At 45.3% G+C, this 19034-nt stretch overlaps 1 protein-coding gene across 2 annotated transcripts in view; it reads left to right on the top strand.

Annotated features, from left to right (window-relative positions):
• The window catches only part of LOC106648844 (MOXD1 homolog 2), a 135095-nt gene that overhangs the window by 80118 nt on the left and 35943 nt on the right, over nt 1-19034 (top strand). For both annotated transcript variants that reach the window (XM_014365969.1, XM_014365967.2), the window contains exon 3: nt 11408-11557. In XM_014365969.1, the coding sequence (XP_014221455.1) occupies nt 11408-11557 (150 nt within the window). The remainder of the gene's footprint in view (nt 1-11407; nt 11558-19034) is intronic.

The raw sequence follows: 19034 nt of genomic DNA, 5'->3' as shown, positions 1-19034 counted from the left end.
GGCAATAAAATCTCCTGCATCCGAATCAATTAAAAAAAATGATCTACGGGCGTGCGCTGCCCAGCGACTAAATGTTTTCGATCAACAAGGCGATGCATCACGCGAGCAATAAGTGCCTCGTACGTGTATTACTTATAAAGACCAAGCGAAACGATTCTTGTAGCAGGGCATGGCTCGCATAATATGCAAATATAAGCGACCGACGAAAGATGAGTTATCGGCTCGTACGATATATGTATGCATACATCGTACATATAAAGTACCACTACAACCTGCATGGCTCAAGTTCGCATTTATGGCAGGCTTTCCTGTAGCGTACAAGTTGCACTTTCTGGCATCGTGTCGTGCCTATTGCACTCGTTGCTAATCTCACTCCGCTGAACAGAAAAGTGCAATTGATATGTCGGAAAAAACATGCCAAGATACCCTTCTTTACGCAATAAAAGCCAAATGAGTCCTACAGTTCGTCATAGAAATTCAAAATATCAAGTTATTCTGAAACGGCCCTTTCTTACGCGATAAATAAACTTTACATGTATTACTGCATTTCGATAAAAATCTGAACAGTCCTCCTGTACTTTACAACGCATAGGTACATATTTATGCACGCGAGTTACGTTTTTGGCGCCTCGCGTGCATTTTTCACCGCGACAGGGATATTTTATCGCCACCGCGGCGTGAGAATTAATTAATTCAGCCGGGGCTTTTATTTGCCTTTTGCGATATCGCAGGCGCAAAAATAATAACGAGTCTGATTATATTCGCAATTTATTCGTCGGATTGAACAATCAATCTGCTCTTGCATACGGGAGATTCCGTTCATTGAAAAATACTTGATTCGCTCGGCGCGTGTGTATTGTACGTAGGTGCTATGCGTTTACATATACACTCGTGTAGATGTGCGCCTGTCCGTGTAGATGCGAGAGGAACACGGGGCCGAGATTTATTCCATTAATGTTCCAACGTGACAGTTCCAACATGATAGTCGGGGAGAATATTGCCGCGCTGCAGCTCGCTTTCGCGCGCGAACCGGGCCGTATGCCACGATCGCGAATACCTACTGGTTGCTCGACACTGTCTCTTTTTGCACTTGTTATTATTTACATACGTAATGTGATCGCACCACTGCGTATATACGCGTATCCTCCTGACTACATACGTACCGCATTTGCGTAGCGTATATACAGGCTTCGCACTCAAATTAATTGACTGCTATGTACTCAGCTCTTTTATGAGACTCTGGTATGTAAAGTTTCATTGCGGGGCTCGTTTTGCGCGCTATTCGCTGCTCACATTATACAGCATACATCCCAGCACATACACACGCCTTTTCCCAATCTCGCCACGATGAAATTGTCAGAAATATTATACCTGCTCCGCGAAAGTGCATGCGCCGACTCGTGCCAACCCATTAACATATTCTCATCATATTCGATTATTTACTCTCGATTTTGCAACGCGCACACGTCCTAGTTGCGAGCCTTGCCAGTCGAGTTACGCAACACGACGTCACACTTCTTTTATGCTTTATTTCCATTTCTCGACGTTGCGTTACATATGCAGCGCCGCATATATAAAAATGTTTCGGATGTAAAAATCCTGCAAAAAGCTGTAGGAGATTTCGCAACGAATTTTTTCATTATTTTTATTGAGCCTCGCGATCGTACAATAAAATTCGGCGCGATAAACTTGATTGGACTGAGAAAAGTTAAAACGTAGAAAAGCATATGCGTAACCCAACACCCACCGGGTGCAGCTCCGAGCTTACAATGAAGGCCCGAGCATTTACACCTCGTACGTGTTTATTTACTTAATCGCGTGAGCTGTGATACATGTTGTGTGCGGGCGTTATAGGCTTAAAGCACGAGCCGCGCGAGCATAAGCTCGTTTCCCCGTTATCTCTGCGAAGCATATCGAGCTACGTCGTTGTGTGTTTTCTTGCGTTGGCACCAAATGTTTCGGTTAAGGATATCGCCGCGCCGACGGGCTCTCCTGACAATATGCATCGAACGAGATACACATGCCGGATGACGGTCTATGTAGTTTGATCGCTTGATTGAATCGACATGGCGTATTTTGCGAGGCAAATTCGCCCAACAAGCGTGACAACGCCAGGAGGATCTCTCGATGATGAATTATTAATATCTGTCTCGGGTAATATTTTTAGCGGATGAAAAATTGAAGCCCTTACGCAGTGCGTACGTGTACGCTCCGAGACGAGTTATAATTGGAAAAACTGATTAAAAAGGCTTGGTTAAATATGCAATTGGAAATAATCAATTTAATATACATGGCTTCTCGGAGAGAAGATGGAAACCTTGAGCGAGCGAGAGAACGATGTGCATCGTTGTACATGTTGCTCGTACATGCACTCGCACAGGCACACATGCAGGTGTTATTTTTCGTATAGATGAGATTGAGTATGTACGCGCCGTGCGACGCGAAAGAGATACAAAGAGAGGCACTTTAATAAAGAGGTAGGGACAAAAAGTGAAAATGAAGAAAACCATGGGTCTCATGTATGCATATATACGTGCACGCACATGCGCGCGCGCGCAAAAAAAGGAAAAAGCAAAAAAGAAAAGAGGCGCGCGCGCGAGATAAGAAGCGGAAGAGGCGGAGCGCGAGAGGAGAGCTGCTCCTACGTGTGTACGTGTGCTGGAGCTCGTGTATGTGCATCGTGTATGAGCAGTATGCGTGTGTGTACGCGCGCGGTCATATGCGCGAGAGCAAAAGAAGAGAATGAAATGCAGTTTGCGCGTTACATACGTATATGTGCGTATATATATAATAAACGCGCGCGCACATATATATACGTGTAGGCACACATCGCGACGAGAGCGAGAAAAGAGAGAAAACCGGTTTTATCTGCGCGCGGGTATTATATTTTATGCTCGAGTGTGTGTGTGCGCGTATATGCGCTGCTCTTTGCTCGCGAGCTCGTGTGTGTCCATGTGTACACGCGCGCATTAATTATGAATTGTTCGTTCTGTTCAATTTTTCTTCGCAGCCCGCCGTCCCTTTTTTCGCTCGTTCTCCTTCGGCACATACACACACACACACACACACATACACACGTGTGGACACATAAGTGCGCAACGCTCGGAATATCTCGCGCCTCGGCTTTTAAACTTCGATTACTCGTCGGTGCAGTATAAAAATTACCTATTAAAATGATATTTGATTTTTGTATACAAACATCTTGCAGTACGCAGGCAGTCGTAAAAATCGAATTAAGTTGAAATCTTGACGACTCGGAGTTTTATGAAGAAATTAACGCACGCGCAGCTGAAGAAATATCCCATGGCAAGCGGCCTGTCAGATGGTTTTCACTGACGCATGAAACATTATTTATTTATTTATTCATTTATAAATATATGCATAAAAGCATATCTTAAAAAGCATACGCACGCGTGCAGCCCTGTTGACGTGTTCGACGGCATTTTAGTATGCAAATTTGAATTTACTGCGATTTAATCGACTCTCATAAATTATATATCTGCGAGATATCTATATATAATACGCACATACAGACGACTGTCTACAGAGGTAAAGTTCATACAAAATATTTGAAATTCGACTTCCGGATTAAGTTTGTACGGGCGCACTTTTTCCACGATCAACGCGAAGGAAATGTACCGAAAGTGACAACTAGCTGTCATCCCACATCATGTCTCGGACATGAATTTTTGAGCTAGCAGTCACCTAGTATAATCCAATGTCGTGTAGATAGCCGGAAAAGTGTGCACGAATTTGATTTTGTATAAAAAAATGCCCGCTTATATTATGTCCAAACTTGTGCTGAGATATGGGCTGTTGCCGATGCGCGTCTAAAAGCCAATTAGTCTTAGGGGGGATATGTGTAGGCGGCCGCGGGGAAGGTAGCATATAGCACGAGATCCTAGGGAAGAGGTCGAGCGAGCGTCGATCGGTCAGTGACGTAATTGGCGTAATTGGCCTCAACCGTGTCGCGCGCATCTCCTGGTGGAATAGCTGCCTATATGCTGCCTCCTCCTATGCGCCCGAGCGAGCGTTCGATCTCGTTTGGTTCGATGAATTCGAGTGCCGGCACGTATGTATATTCGGATCGACACACATCGACTGTAGCAGTTCGCGCAACCGAGCAGAACGTACATCCACACACAGACACACACGTATATATATTATATACAGAATACATTGGTTCGCTCCGACGTGATGGGTAAAAGTATGTGGTCACGCGATCTTCAACGATATCGACTGGCTGCCCCAGCTGCACTGATACGCCTATAGCCTAGAATGTGGACACACGAACACACGCACACACACACATACTATTATATGCCCTAGGGTAGAGATACCCTAGCGCGCGCGACACGCTTTGAATATTTATCGCGCACTCGCGCGAGCAACTGTATACGCGTGCGCGTACGGCTATTATACCGTCCACAGGGCTCGTGCTTTGATTTCTAATTTTTTTTTTGTATTTTTTTCCCCGTATCTGCGCGCGATATGCCAAAAGCCGCGATGATGTATCCGTGGATTATATTCGCAGAGTTGCCACGGACGCGCGCGAGTCGCCACGGGTGAAATCGTTACGGCTCGACGGCCGTTACATCACGCATGCACATACGCTGCCAGGATACGAGAATATGATTTGCCTGCAATAATAACGATACACGGCCCGCCATAGGACATGCAGCAGCTTTGCAATCTATACTTAATGAATTTGAATCACAAATTGATCCTCTTACAACGCAGAGCTGTAATGCGGATACATTAAACGCTGTCGTTAAATATCCGCCGAGGAAAATGAGCTTATTCAAGTACGTCAGAGAGACTCGCAGGGAAGCTCATTACTGCCTCTACCGCACAGCCGTACATTCCCTTCGTCGGCGTGAGCCTCCGCGATCTACGGAAAAGTTCATTTCATAACTATATGATGCATATAATATTATTTGCCCGCTGTGTCGTCTGCTACTGCACATACACAGTAGTCTTCAATTTCGAACACGCGAGCCGCGCGCCTGGTAGCGATTGAGCACGAAACCTTTAGCTTCTCAGCTTTACACATTACGACGCAGTATGTATAAGCCGGCGCTTCGTCCCGTTAGTTTTGCCCTCGCGTACACGCATGTACTCGGGAGGTGGCTAATGCGCGCTACACGCTGCATTTTAACTTTTCTTCCCTTTAATTACTTTCGATATGGGCGTTCTTCTTTTTTGCTGCTAAGTAATTCCATTCGTTACACGCGAGAGAGAAGGTTTAAAAAAAAATCGATATATTAAGTCTCAATGCAAAAAATTGCGGGCGGTATTCTTGATCTCCGGCCGAGCGCGCCTCTATCTAAACTACCTGACTGGCTTTCGAGCGCAGCGATAAGATACCCGACGATAAGTAAAATGGCCAGTCCATCGTAGTACGACGCACACGCGGTCCACATGAAAAGTCTCGCACTTTTGCGAGACTACCGCGAGCCAACGTGCTCATTACGTTTTTCGATGCTGACCGCGTTTATACGTATACACACATCCCGTGTGAGTCTTCGGACTCGGCCCGTAGCGCCCAAAATATCTCCAACTCCTTTTTTCTCCACGCAGGGCTCATAATTTTTTCCTCGTTCACTCGGCTCTTCGGGAGCATCTTTATGCATACATATAAATAAGTGCAGCTTTGCATTTTTCCCCGCCTCTTTCGGAATCGACGTCAAACAAGAGCACACACACACATGTATACTTTCAGGAGCGCAATAATACTCACGCTTTGGACTTGAGTTACGACTAGCCCACTCGAGAGTATATATGCATGTAGCTTCGTTAATGGGTCCAGATAAAAATCCGAGCTTCGTTACAGCTCTCGGTATCGACCTGAATGTCACACCTGTGTATGGAGTACGTGCAAGCGCTCGTATACGCTGCATGTGTGTATGAGAGCGCGAACTGCTGCCGGGCAGCAGGCGTTGGATGATTAGTGACTGCTGTTTTATGAGTTCTAGGCCGCGCTTATATTTATGGCCAGTGGAGCCGCCAGTGGAGCGCTCGGGCTCTCATTTTTTGCTCACTCCGCGCATGTACCTACCTGAGAGTGTATGTATTTATAATACATGTAATTATTACGTACGCGTTATACCGCTGTTGCTGCTGCTGCTGCTTTGGCTGCTTTGAATGCTGCAGCTCGTTACTCGGGCACTCGCGTAACGTTGAATATTTTTAATGACGAAATCGTTACGCACAGGATGCGAAAATTGTAAATCAACCGAACGCCGAGTGTGTGACAAAGGAGCCGTAAAAGATAAAAATCGTAACTGACATTTTTCATTCGCTTTATCCTTCCTTCTCGCTCGCTCTCACTTTGAGCCGCATAGGCACGACACATACGTGTACAAATATACTACACCTAAAGGAGCTGATATTTGAGTCAAGGCAGCAGCGAGGCTTCTCGCAAAGCTTTGACCGTATACGCGAGAGCTTAACGCGCAGCGAGCCACGTGGGGTGCCCTGCTGTTTGGCCACGTCTTACTTGTCAAAATGTTGACCAACGTTAAGGCACGCGTGTACAACCTCTCGGCAACCTCGCAAAGTTCTTTTTCTTTCGTATTGGTTGCGTCGGCCGAGTCGCCGTTTTCAATTTATTTCTTGCTTACAACGCGTTTTTACCTCGGCTTACATTAATATTAGAACTGTAAGCACTGTAAACATATTTGCAGAAATAGTCCAATGAAATGGAGTTATGTCTCAAAATGTTCAACCCGATACGATTCTATCGATCCTCAAAGCTCTTTTGTACATGAATGAGAAAATCAATTTCTCTCGTTGGATAAAAATAGAGCCGATTGAGACTCGAGTTGTTCAGTCTTAATCGGTTCGCTTATTCGCTCGAAGCTGTAAATATCGTATAAAGCATAGGTCCTTGTAACTTTTTAATGCTCCGATAAGAACACGAGCGTTGCCATAGTTATATAGCGTGTGCATGAAATATCTACTTACACTACTCACGCACACATCTATAAACATATATCTGCGAAAAATCTCGTTTTTACTTTATATCTGCAAATTTACGATTGGACGACGCGCGTTTGCTTTGCTCGCTAGGTAATCGGATAATATACTTAAGATCTATACATATAGTACGGTATATTTTATCAGTGCATTCGAAACTTATCAAATTATCTCTTCTCTTTCTCTCCCTCTTTTTGCCTTCCTCCCTCTCTCAACATTTGTTCGAATTGAACCATTATCTCTTAGCTTAAGTTGAAATCTTTATTACTCGCAAGAATGTATAAAAGAGCAAACTTTACCGAAACTGGGTTGGTAATGCAGCTGGAACTCGCTTAGAATCCAAATAATAATACAGCCCAGTTTTTCCCCAATTATACTTTATTCATCTTTTGTAAACATGCACGCACGTACATACACTACACGGGCCAGCTGCGGTGTTGTACGTAATACGTAAAGAGCGATTTCGCGCTGGACTTTACAGTCAAACTTACGTACACGCGCAAAAGAAAAAACACCTTCCCATGTCGCGCACGCAAAGAAAAGAAAGTGGGCGAATAATACGATATAATACACTTTGCGGGGGTAGCGTATGGCGTGGCAGTGAAGGCAGCTTAAATGCGAAGTGCGCGTGACTCGCGTCGTCACCCTCGTCGACGAGGCTCGGCAAATTTCTTTTCTTTTTCTTTTTTTTTGCCTCCTTTCTCATCCCGTAATATTATAGTATAAAGTATAATACACGCGTACAAAAGTATCGCGCGCGCACACACGCAGCCTTGGAATAAAATTTTAATAAAGCAACAGTTGAAAACAATGCGCAGGGGCACTTTGACGGCAAAGAGAAATAATTATATGAAATGTGGCCCGTGTGGCGCTGCCTTACCTATTGTACGCACATCGGCTTAAAGAATTTCTGCTTATAATTATTCTGCTTGAAAGTAAAAATTAAGCCCATCAGAATATTTGATATCTTTTGGGCGAGTTTTCAAACTCACGTATTCTTTTTTCGCCTAATCTTCATCAGAATTTTAAATAAAAAAATTTTACGCACCACTCGATCGAGGATCTATATTAAGTATGATATATTCGTATTTTGTGTAATCTGTATATAAAGTTCCGAAATGCATTTCCCAGCACTGGAGCTGGAATATGCAAAACGTATACAGCATCTGCGCGGCGAGCTCGCTGAGATTTTTTGCTTCTTCTGCAGTGCCACGCACATGTATAGCCGCGTAGAGTGCGTGCATGCGTGCATCCGCCGTCACCACCGCGTGTCAGTATGTGTGTGCATGTGCTCGTGTATACGTGCGTGCTATGCGGTTTCGGGTGTTGGCTTTCGGCAAAAGAGAAAGATGAAGAAGTGTCAGAGGGAGGTATAGCTTACAAAAAAAGAACGAGGTTTCTCCCGCTGCGAAATTGATACGGTCGTTGCCGAGCGCGCCTCGCACGTCGTGTCCCTCGCTGCAGCAGTCTGCACCTCGAGACGAATAATACACGAGCTGCAGCAGCCACGAGAGCTCCTCGGTCAGCCATGTGTGAGAATTAATTCTGTTCCACATATGCGACCAGGTATATATGTATGTGCATATATATACGTGGCGAACTGGCAGCCTTAACTATTCCACGAAATTGAGCATTCTATCCCGCTCACGGATATGGCCGAACAAAAGCTATATGTATATATAGCGCTTGGTATTGTGTTTGCTGCTCGAGGAGCTTTTCAGCGAAACATTGCGCGAGGTGAGGGACCGAAAATTTCCTCTGGCTTGATGAACCTTTCATACGTTTTCGTAATATTTTTTTATTTTCGTGCACTCTCAGCCAATGCTTTTTTCTCGCGATGGAAAAAATTTGTCATTCGTGAAATTTTTCCACTTTATTGAACCCGTCAACGGTACTCGACCTGTATCTTTTGATTTTATTTATTTTTACCATCGTCCTCACTCGTGCTGAAAATTTACTGTCTGAAATCTTTATATAATATGTAAACTTTCGAAAAGCCATCCTTTTGGGTGCAAATCTTTCGCTCTCGGGCTCTCGCAACAACAAATCGCTCCTCCTCATTATATATTATCCGCGCATCGTTAATTCATCGTATACGAGTGCATGCGAGTGCGAGGATTGAGGTGCAAGTAGAGAGAGAGAGAGAGAGAGAGCAAGAGAAAGAAAGAGAGGAGAACCACAAACAACATTCGTATATTATATATATCTTTCTTTCGGCTGCAGCTTCTTTTTTACGCCCAACTCTCGCGCATAATACCGTTAAAATGCGACAAAAGCTTCTTTTTCTTACCGTGCCGCTCGTTGCACGCGCTTCTGCACCACACACACACACATACACACACGTATATAGCACGTATATTATTACGCGCGTATATATATATTTTTTTCTTCGTACTTCTTTTTTCTTTCTTGCTTTAGCAGCAAACGAGGTCTTCGCTCTCGTTTGCGCGCTCGCCATTACGCAGCCTTGGGTGTGTATGTGTATACGCGGGGCTGCTGTGCACGAACGCATAGTGCACTCTCACAATCGCGCCGCAGAGGCACTCTTGGTCGCGGCACGCAGAGCTGATTGGCCATGGAGCTACCGAAACCCAGCCCTCCCTCTCTGCCTCGGCGTCGCTGCAGCCTACATTTCTTTATGCTCTCTTGTGCTTAAATCACTTTAATTACGGCCCGTGCGAATATGCGTGTGCAGCGCGTATGTATACATACACACTTGCACACTTACACACGCGCATCCGAGCTAGACGGCACATGCTGCACGCACGCACTCTCGAACGCGACCCGCGAGATGGTTATGGATGCAGCATTGTGCCCTAGACTCAGGCACGTACCTATACATATTCGCATGCACAAAATACACGCGCAAAAGACTACGAACCAACGGCATGCTTAATTTCATCTGTTACCGCTTCATTAATGCGCGCACGACCCGCGTGTACTTGGCACGCTCACCGATATTCATAACTGCCTTGGCACTAGATTTAATGAGTAGCCGCAACTCGCAGTACGGCGCAGCCCCTGACCACCGCGGACCCATCGGAATATATCGATATAAATGTACTTGACTATTCGTACTCGTTGGGTTCTTTCATCGTGTACGTGACTGTATACCTGCGTAAATACACCCGACTGATACATATATAGTTCAGGGGGATACACGATTGAATTTAATTATAAACAGCGAGTCGAGTGCACATTCGTGATGTATGTTAAGGTGGAAAACAAGTTGCGATGCAGCAGCGGCTTCTGTTGATACTCGCGTGCATAATAACTGTTTGTGTGTACACAAACGCTTGCGACGAGACGATTCATCAATGGAACACCGCAGCTTGAATAATTTCTCACCTTCTCTCTGGCAATTGTAATACTTACTCGTGCCCTGTACTGGTGCCGCTGCAGCTGTGTCGCGCGAATATAAGCTCGGGTGTCGGCGGCGGGTGACGACCGTCTCTCTTTTGTGACTGCTTGGGCGCCTGCACGACGCTTACCACCTCCGCCGTCGCGACACAGATTTTCAAGTGTGTCTGCTGTCTGGCGATGCGCTGATGCTGCTCTTGCCGCACTGTTACTCTTGCTGTTTCTGCTCTCTGTATGTGTATGCAGTTATGCACGTACAGTGTCGCGAGCATCGATCGCTCAAAGTCTATACATACCAATTTTGCATCCGTGCCACACTTGAGCGCGTGCCGTCGATCGCTCGAAACACTTTATTGTCCCGGCTATATACGCATGGATTTTACGAGTCTCATTTTGACTTTTTGCGAAATGACACTCGACTGCTCGCACGATTAGCGAGATTATTATATGCAAAATGTGGGTCAGGTATCCGTCTGACTGAGATCCCCGAGGATGAGAATTGGCTTGAACTTTCACGATCGGTTTCGAGCGCGCGCGCGCCTTCAAATTTTCCACGCGAGCGACCAACGATTGACGCGTATATGCTCGTCGGACGAAAGAGCTCGACTATCAATTTGCTTATATACGTACTTATGTGTTTGCGTCTATCTGCAGACTGCAGCTCTGCGCCATCACGGTGACGAGTGATTTATGAGCTGCGGCCTGCATAGACGCAAGTGCAGCGTTTATCCACCATACGCGCACCGCACTCTCTATTCTTGCCTTTATCCTCAAACGTAGCCTGCATAATAATATCCCAAGTATCGTTTAAATATCCATGATTGCTTGGAGCGTCGCGAGTGAATGCAAGCAAGAGGAAAAGGCTAAATCTTACAATGTAACCAACACTCGAAGCTGTATTTATGTGTGCAACTCTCTCGACGCAGCACCGACTGCAGGATTTCTTATTCAAATTTTTTTGACTTATCATCCGTTTGAAACCATCGCTGCGGCGTTACACGGTGCACGTGTAAGCCGTGCATGTGCCAGATAGAAATTAAATTAACGAGATGTTTCGTGTTTTTTGCAGGATCGCCATGTGAAAGGTGCCAACCGTGAGCCGCAGATGGACTCGAGTCAGGATTACCACTTGCAATCAGGCTACGAAAATAAAACGCACACCGTGCTACGCTTCAATCGTCGCTATGACACCTGCGACCCGAGAGATCTTAAAATTACGGTAAGTGTCGCCTTATATATTATATCGTGTACACATTTTTTGGCACTTGCGACTGCAAAGCAAATATTTAATTTAAATGGATTTTTCGCGGCTCTTGGCTTCCTTTGAGCGCGTCTCGTCGGAACTCGATTAAATCCGTACACATTATATACGGGCGTCTGAAGCTCGAGGGCGCTTTAAAGCAGTCGTACTGCACGAGTGAGTTAAATGCCGCGCTCGGCTGCAATATCGGAGCTCATAATTTAAACGTCATCCGCACTCTTTAAATGAAATCATTAAGTGCTTCTATGAGCGCGTTGCCGAGAATTATATATATAACTATATGTATTGGATGTGCCAGGCAAGGAATTCAGTGAATAGTGGCGATTCGCAAGTCCAGTGCAAACGAAAGTATTTATCGCGGCGACAAAAAAATAAACGACCTATTTATGAGAGCACGCACATGAACGCGCGGCTGAACGAGAGAGATGACATTAATACCGAGAAAGCCTCGTTTTTGACGAGGCAAAAAAGCAAAGTCGCGCACTCGGCCGCATATGTGCGAAGCTGCTGCGCGGCACATAGGCACGCGTCCGGAAAATCCGAGGAATGTCCATGGTCGCATAAATATTGTACGCGCGTTATCGTTCGCTTCGTGCAGCTACAGCCTCCGTATACAGACTGCCCGATGGCCAGCGCATGTCTATGTGTGTAGACACAGATATATATTTATACGGCATATAATATAGCTAACCAGCGTCAAGCGCCAATAAAAATCAGCCGAGCGTTCTGTATATACATGCACGTGAGAGACATCCCGGGCTCTTTCTTAAGTATCTCGCGTCTTCTCCTCCGCTTCGTTCATATTTCCATCGATCTTTCTCTCTCTTATTCTCGCAACGAGATCTCCTTTTCTATATAATGCCGGTGCCTTGCACTGGCCACCGCCACCGTCGACAACGCCAAGAGACTGGCAGGGTTACTTTTCTCTCTCCTTCTTTTCTTTTGCTGCTAGCTCTTCGGTGCATGTATTTTTTGCGCGTTCTCTTTCTTCGTGGAGATTACAGAATTTTATAGTTTGCTCGAAAATGCTCTCGCGCGCTACTACCCCATTAAAAGCTCGTAAACGCCGCCGGGACTAAGTAGCCACCACCTCGGTCTTTTTAACACTTGCGAGTTTTATATCGATTTTTCCTTTGCGCTAGCGCGTGCATACACACACATACACACACATAGAGTACATTAAATCACGGTTTGACTCTTTCCTTTCTCCTCTTACTCTTTTCTCATACTAGCCTCTACTTCTTTCTCTCTTTCTCTCGCTTGGCGTACCATATTTTTCGCGTTAAGCTGTAAACTTGTATTTAATAACTTTTGCTTTATTCGGTGCGAATTGCTGTGGCAGTAGCAGTAGTTACAAATATGTATACTCTCAAGTATCAGATTTCATGATTTTAAAATTTAGTTTCATTACTTGCTGCCTACAAAACAGTTATAAAGAAACTTTTTAAAGCGCACGCGATGGAAAACTTTTATTTCGTAAAAAAACTCTAGCTTGCATGGATTCCACATTTCGGTTTTTGACTGCATTTTACGCAATTTTCATTACACCTTTTATCATTACACGAATCTGTGAACAAACGAAGGGTCACCAATCATTTGGTAAAATATATTCGACAGTTTTAGTGTACCAATTTCAGCTGGTAATTTTTTCGTCTTCGCAGCCTTCACCCCCATAGTAGTCTGATTCGATTTTTCTAGCTGTTAGACCATAAAACGCAGAAACTTCCTCGAACAAAGAAATAAGAAGCGGGAAAGAATCGTCAAAGTACAGAAGCGCGTCTATTTTTCTAAGGGATGTATAAAAGGAGAAAAGGATATAAACTGGTGAAGAAAGAAAGAAAGAGAAAAATCGAGAAGTGCAAAGTCCAAACGTTGCTTTTCCGGCGCACGTTGCCTCCACCCCCTCATCTCTCTCACTTGGTGCTATATCATACAGACTTTGTTACTATATCGCCGACTTCGGTATTTCACTTTTTATTTGTTAAATATATCGAGCCGCACATGAAAAATAAATAAAAAGGTATCGATTTGCATATCGAGCCCTTATATAGATACATAATAAACACGTAAAGTTGCGAGGTCTGCAGCCATTGCAAGTGAAAAAAATTATTTCCTCGCTCCCACCACTGCCGTATATATAAGACGCGCGTAAGGAGCGATCGCGAAAAGGCGATGCGCGTGAGAGAAAAATACCACCACCACGTAGTTTTTTTAAAAAGGTTTGTTTCTTTCCCCTCTCGCGCGAGGCAGGTTGAGGCGTAGAAAAAAAACTCGGCCCACTTCCTCTTTCTCGCCACACCCTTCGTCGCGAAATTTCGCGGCTTTTGTCTCCATTGGCTTATGCGTGTTTATGCGATTGCGATCGGCGAGCTGTGGCATATCGCGTGTGCTATGTATATAGGTACACTACTTTGCTACCGGTGCATCTGCTCTTCCGGAGCAGCAGCATATACAGCAGCACCACTACTACTGCGCTCTCTGCGAGTACTCTTGCGGGCTCGCGCACGGTGCAATATATGCGATTGCGATCTGATATACTTCCCCTTTTGCGCGAAAAGTCTATCCGTCGCGCTCGAGTTTTCCCCGTAAGTGCTGCGATCGTGTGATTATTTATTCTCACCAAGAAGAAGAAGGAGCAGGAGAAGAAGAAGTAGAAGCGGCAGCTCGTTGCCTCGTTGCCTCGTTGCCTCGTTGCCTTGTACACTGCACAGCTCGACTCGAATTGCTACCGTATACGATACAGAGGGGGGGACGAGCTCTAATTATTTCTCAGTCGCCATTTTTCCTCCTCGCCGCTGCAGAGGTTTCAATTTAAACAGCTCTCGCGCCGGTAGCGGATGATTTCTGTTGTATGCGTATACGTAAATGTACGCGCGCGAATTGCTCAGATATAAAGTGCCATCACGGCAAAGTTGATTTATCGTTTTTCACGCTGCAAGACTGACGCGCATTAATGAAATTTAATGGTTTTTCGTGTACGACTAGCGAGTGCGCTTAAATCTTCATATTACTCGCCAAGTAGATAGGGATACACGCGTATAAAGCTTTTTTTTCGCCGTCGTCTTTCCGAAAATGGACCCCGACGCGAGTGTTATAAATTATCCTGGTCGCGCGTCGCGCTTATACGCGAAAATATTACTCGCTCGTGGAAGTTGCATGCGGCCGCGCTATTATAATGAGCTGATGCGCGCGCGATGACGATGACTACAATGATGCAACGCAATCACAATAAATCACATCGCAAGCTGCGTACTTATACGCGTACCTTGGGCAAAAACTTGCAACAAGTCCAATGAATAACTTCCGCGACTTTGCTGTTCGCCCGCCCTCTCAATTTCCATAATTGCCGCTGTACTGCCGCCGCCACGCTGCAGGCTTCGTGCCCCTCTCGCTCGCTCCTTATTCTTCGTCTTCTTCTTAGCTCAGATAGAGTCTTCTCGAGCAAAAAATATCGCGCTCGCTATACTTATATATATATATATAAGTGTACGCGCGGGCGTGTGCTCTTCAAAAAACGATGATGGAACTACTGTTTACCCTAAGCGAGGGGACTCTTCTCTCGTTCTCCTATCGTACGCATGTATGCGTTTTATTATATATACGTATATCTATATACGTGCAGGCGGCAGTACACGCGCCTATACGTATACGTGCACGCAGGACGTGAGTCGACAAGAAGAAGAAGAGGCCAAGGCGCACACTTGGAGGGAAGCGCCATGGGCTGTGTCGCCTGCCATACAAAAGAGAGACGTAGTCGGTCTTGTTTTCAGTCATCTTTCTCCCTTTCTCTCTCGCTCTTTCGAGCCTCTCCCCTCCTTCGTTTTCTTCATTTTTTATACATCTTTAAAGTCTATATAGGAAAAGGGCGGATATCGCTTAATTACAGTAGCGCTCAGAGAGCTCGGGCGCGATCCAACAGAAGCCGAAGCGCACCGAGCAAGTGTATATAAAGATCGAACGGCGATCAATTAAGAGCGACGGCTTCAATTAAATACACTCCCATACACGGCAAATAGATTATTACAAGCACTTTTTATTTGATTCGAGCTGTACTATACGCGCTGTGTAATCATGCAATATAAATGTGCTTTACAGTGGATGGCAAATGAAACAGACCGTCGAGAGGAAAATATGATCGTCGTGCGGTGCGCTGCAACGAATTATCTTCGTCCTCAGATGAGCGAGATTTTTTGTTTCCAAGGAGAGGTGCGCGTCTGCGAGACTCTTTAAGTCGACAGCTGTCGCTTATGTGTCAAATAGAGCCTCCCGGCTTCGTCGAATTTGACTCCATTATTAGCTTTATTTTCACCGTTGCTGCGCGTAACCCGAACTGTACCCGAAAAGTTTTCGCGTGCAGCCCAGTTGAAAATGAAATAATGTATCATTGTGCGACGCGGTTTATATCTAGCTCGCGCTCGCGACGACGGACTTATTAACCAAACATTATATTCGCGTAATTTGAATTTTCTCGAATTAACTAGCAGTGCCCGCTTGGGCTAAATTGCATCTGTATATAGCATTGGGAGCGCGAGCGCGCACATAAACATTAACCCAGAATATTCATGTGTACAGGGCTGTACGCTAGATGTACGTACATGCAAACACACAAGCAGAGAGCTCCGAGCTTATTATGTATAAGTCTATAAAAGCTCACCCTTATCGGAGTGAACTAAAAAATACTGAGAGAATATCGCGAGTCGCGATCTCCGAGTTAAATTATTTCGCGTGTCGTATACGAGTTGTGTTGCCGAGCAAGCTCGGAATACTTTCACTGCGGTCATTGTCACACATGCGCATATAATACGTACCTACAGGCTTATAAATACGTGGCCGTATTAATTGCGACCGAACACCTTTTCGATATTACGAAGCCGCTTACGTACATGTCGAACAGTCGACGTCTCGAGCTGCATGTGTATGCGTATTTATACTATGCAGAACAGAAAACACGATGACGAGAGAAGCTCGAGAGGGAGAGAAAGAGAGAGAGAGAGAGAGAGAGAGAAGCGAGAACGAAGACGAAGAGGATAGAAAGAGGGAGTCAACTCCGATCGATGCACATCGGCTCGACTTTAATATTGCGTGACCGTGTTTCGCTGCACTGTCGCTGTGTATAAATACTTGTCGCGCCTGAACGAGCAGAGGGAAAATTAATCGGTGTACATACACGCACGCGCGCGTCTCGTCGCCGACAACAACGACCAAGACGACTAAGACGACGACGAGGACGACAGTGGAGAGCAAGGTGCACCCATGAGTCAATGCGCATGTTATTTGCTATTTTACTTTTTTCCTTTTTTCGCGAATATACATACGGCAGTTACGTACGTATAGCACATAAACGCGCTCGCGTACATAACTCGAGGCAGCTTCGATGCGGTTTTTTTCCTCCTTTGACTCTTTTTTATTTCTTTCCTCGACGTAAGCGGTGTGAAGGGTTTTTCTTCCGATATGTAGTACACACGCATCTGCGCGAGCACACGTAAGTCGTGCACACACATGCACAATATTGTTACGAATATTCAAATTCGCGCGTTCAAGTTGAATGTTCGGCGATGCTGAATGCAGAAGAACGACTGTGTGCTTCCAAGCAAAGCTGTTTGCTTTCATCTTTTACACGCTGAGAGAGAGAGAGAGACAGATACTCAGAGAGAGTTGAAACAAATAAAAGCAAAGTTGAAAACGCTTGCGCAAGTACGAGTTATCTCGCTCGTGTAATAGTCAAAGCTCGATAAAAGTGTCATCGAAAACAAAAGATCTCCTCTGGAGCGTGGAGCGGCAGCGCAGAGCATCACAACTTGTATACATCGGGCCACGAGAAACATGTATCAGAGAACTCGTATACGTGCGAGGGGAGGGGGAGAAAAAAATAAAAGTCCTTTTCTCTTTCGAAGCGCGCAAAGGACTGCGCAGATATGTAGGCAAGTCTATGCTGCCTCTGCTACTGCCGCCTAAGATTTGCGGGTATTTGCAAGAAGACACAGCTTGGCTCTGCCGCACTCAAAGTAAAAGCAAGCCCTATAGCTCGCTTGAACAGCTAGAGAAGGAGTGGAGAATCGAACCAAAAGAGAGAAAATTCCATTTCGCTTACTCGTGCCGCGCTATACTGCCTGCTGCTGCTACTGCTACTGCGTTTGTCGGAAGTACTTCCATCTTACCCCCTTGAGAGAGCGAGCAGGAGACAGAGAAAGAGAGAGAGAGAGAGAGTCCAAAACAAGTAGTAAAAAGGGTGAAATATATGTGTATAGCAGCAGCAATGGTTTTTCGGCCAAAAGAACCTTTTCCGAGCGTGGATAAGACAACTCGAAGCGCTTTTTATCCGGGCGCGCGATATACGGCCGCGCGCCAAACTGCCGTTGACCGAACAAAACACGAGCATTTTTCAAAGTATAATATTTGATAATTGAATATATCGCAGAGGGAGCGTAGAAATGCCGATAAAATGCAGACCCGGCAGCAACACGTCGTATACGCGGATGTGCGCGAGCTGAAGAAAAGAATCGCTTACTTTTTGAAAGAGCTGCAAGAAAAAAAAGAGAGAAAATAAGACTTGTGTATAAGTGTATGTGTATGTACTCACACACACACACTCACTCAGACGCGCGAGAAAAAGTACTATAAAGCACGTGCCGGAGCAGATCGAATGCAATACGTAAGGGATGGAATCGACTGACCTATATATCTGAAATTGAATTCGTATACATACTCCTTGCACATTTCAGAAGCAGCTTTGGTGCGCGCTGTTTGCCGAGTAGACTCGCACGCGCAGTAGTCACAAGAAAAAACTTATTGGCCCCCACTGATTTCCCAGGCAGTCCACTATTCGGCTCGGACATATATATACCATATATACACATACAAAGCTTAGCTACAAGTCGAATTTTTTGAAGCGCTACTGGACTAATGCACCCGATGACAAGGCGCGCGAACCTCGATACACGAATGGTCAGCAACGGCACTTGAAATGGGAACTCAACTCAACTATATATGTAATTCCTTCGGAAAAAGTCTTTTCATCAGCAAACTCAGTTCGCTGGCCCCTTCGAGCTGCTGTATATACATGCATGGCCGAGGCCAGTAAGGAAATTGGATTTTACGTATATACTGTTCTGTGTTTGTGTGAGCGAGCACGTATAACTGGACCAACTTACGTAACGTTTGTGCAGCTCATATACATTCGAGCCAATTTGTCCATATGATAAAACTTGAAATGAAAACGGCGACGTCACGTCGTAGCATCAAAATTTTACGAGTCTATTCCTGCGCGTGTTCTATGTATATACGTATAATTAAGTCGGGTAAAAGTTCTCTCTCTCCCTCTTTCTCTCTCCTGACTGCCTCGGCTCCTCCTCGCTCGTTTTTTTATGACACAATTCTGACGTTGCCACGCGACTGTCTGCCACCGCCGCATTCACCAAAAATACATGAAGTCGAC

This window comes from Trichogramma pretiosum, unplaced genomic scaffold, assembly GCF_000599845.2.
Source record: "Trichogramma pretiosum strain Unisexual culture from Peru unplaced genomic scaffold, Tpre_2.0 scaffold33, whole genome shotgun sequence".
NCBI lineage: Eukaryota > Metazoa > Arthropoda > Insecta > Hymenoptera > Trichogrammatidae > Trichogramma > Trichogramma pretiosum.
This window is presented reverse-complemented; position numbering and strand designations above follow the sequence as displayed.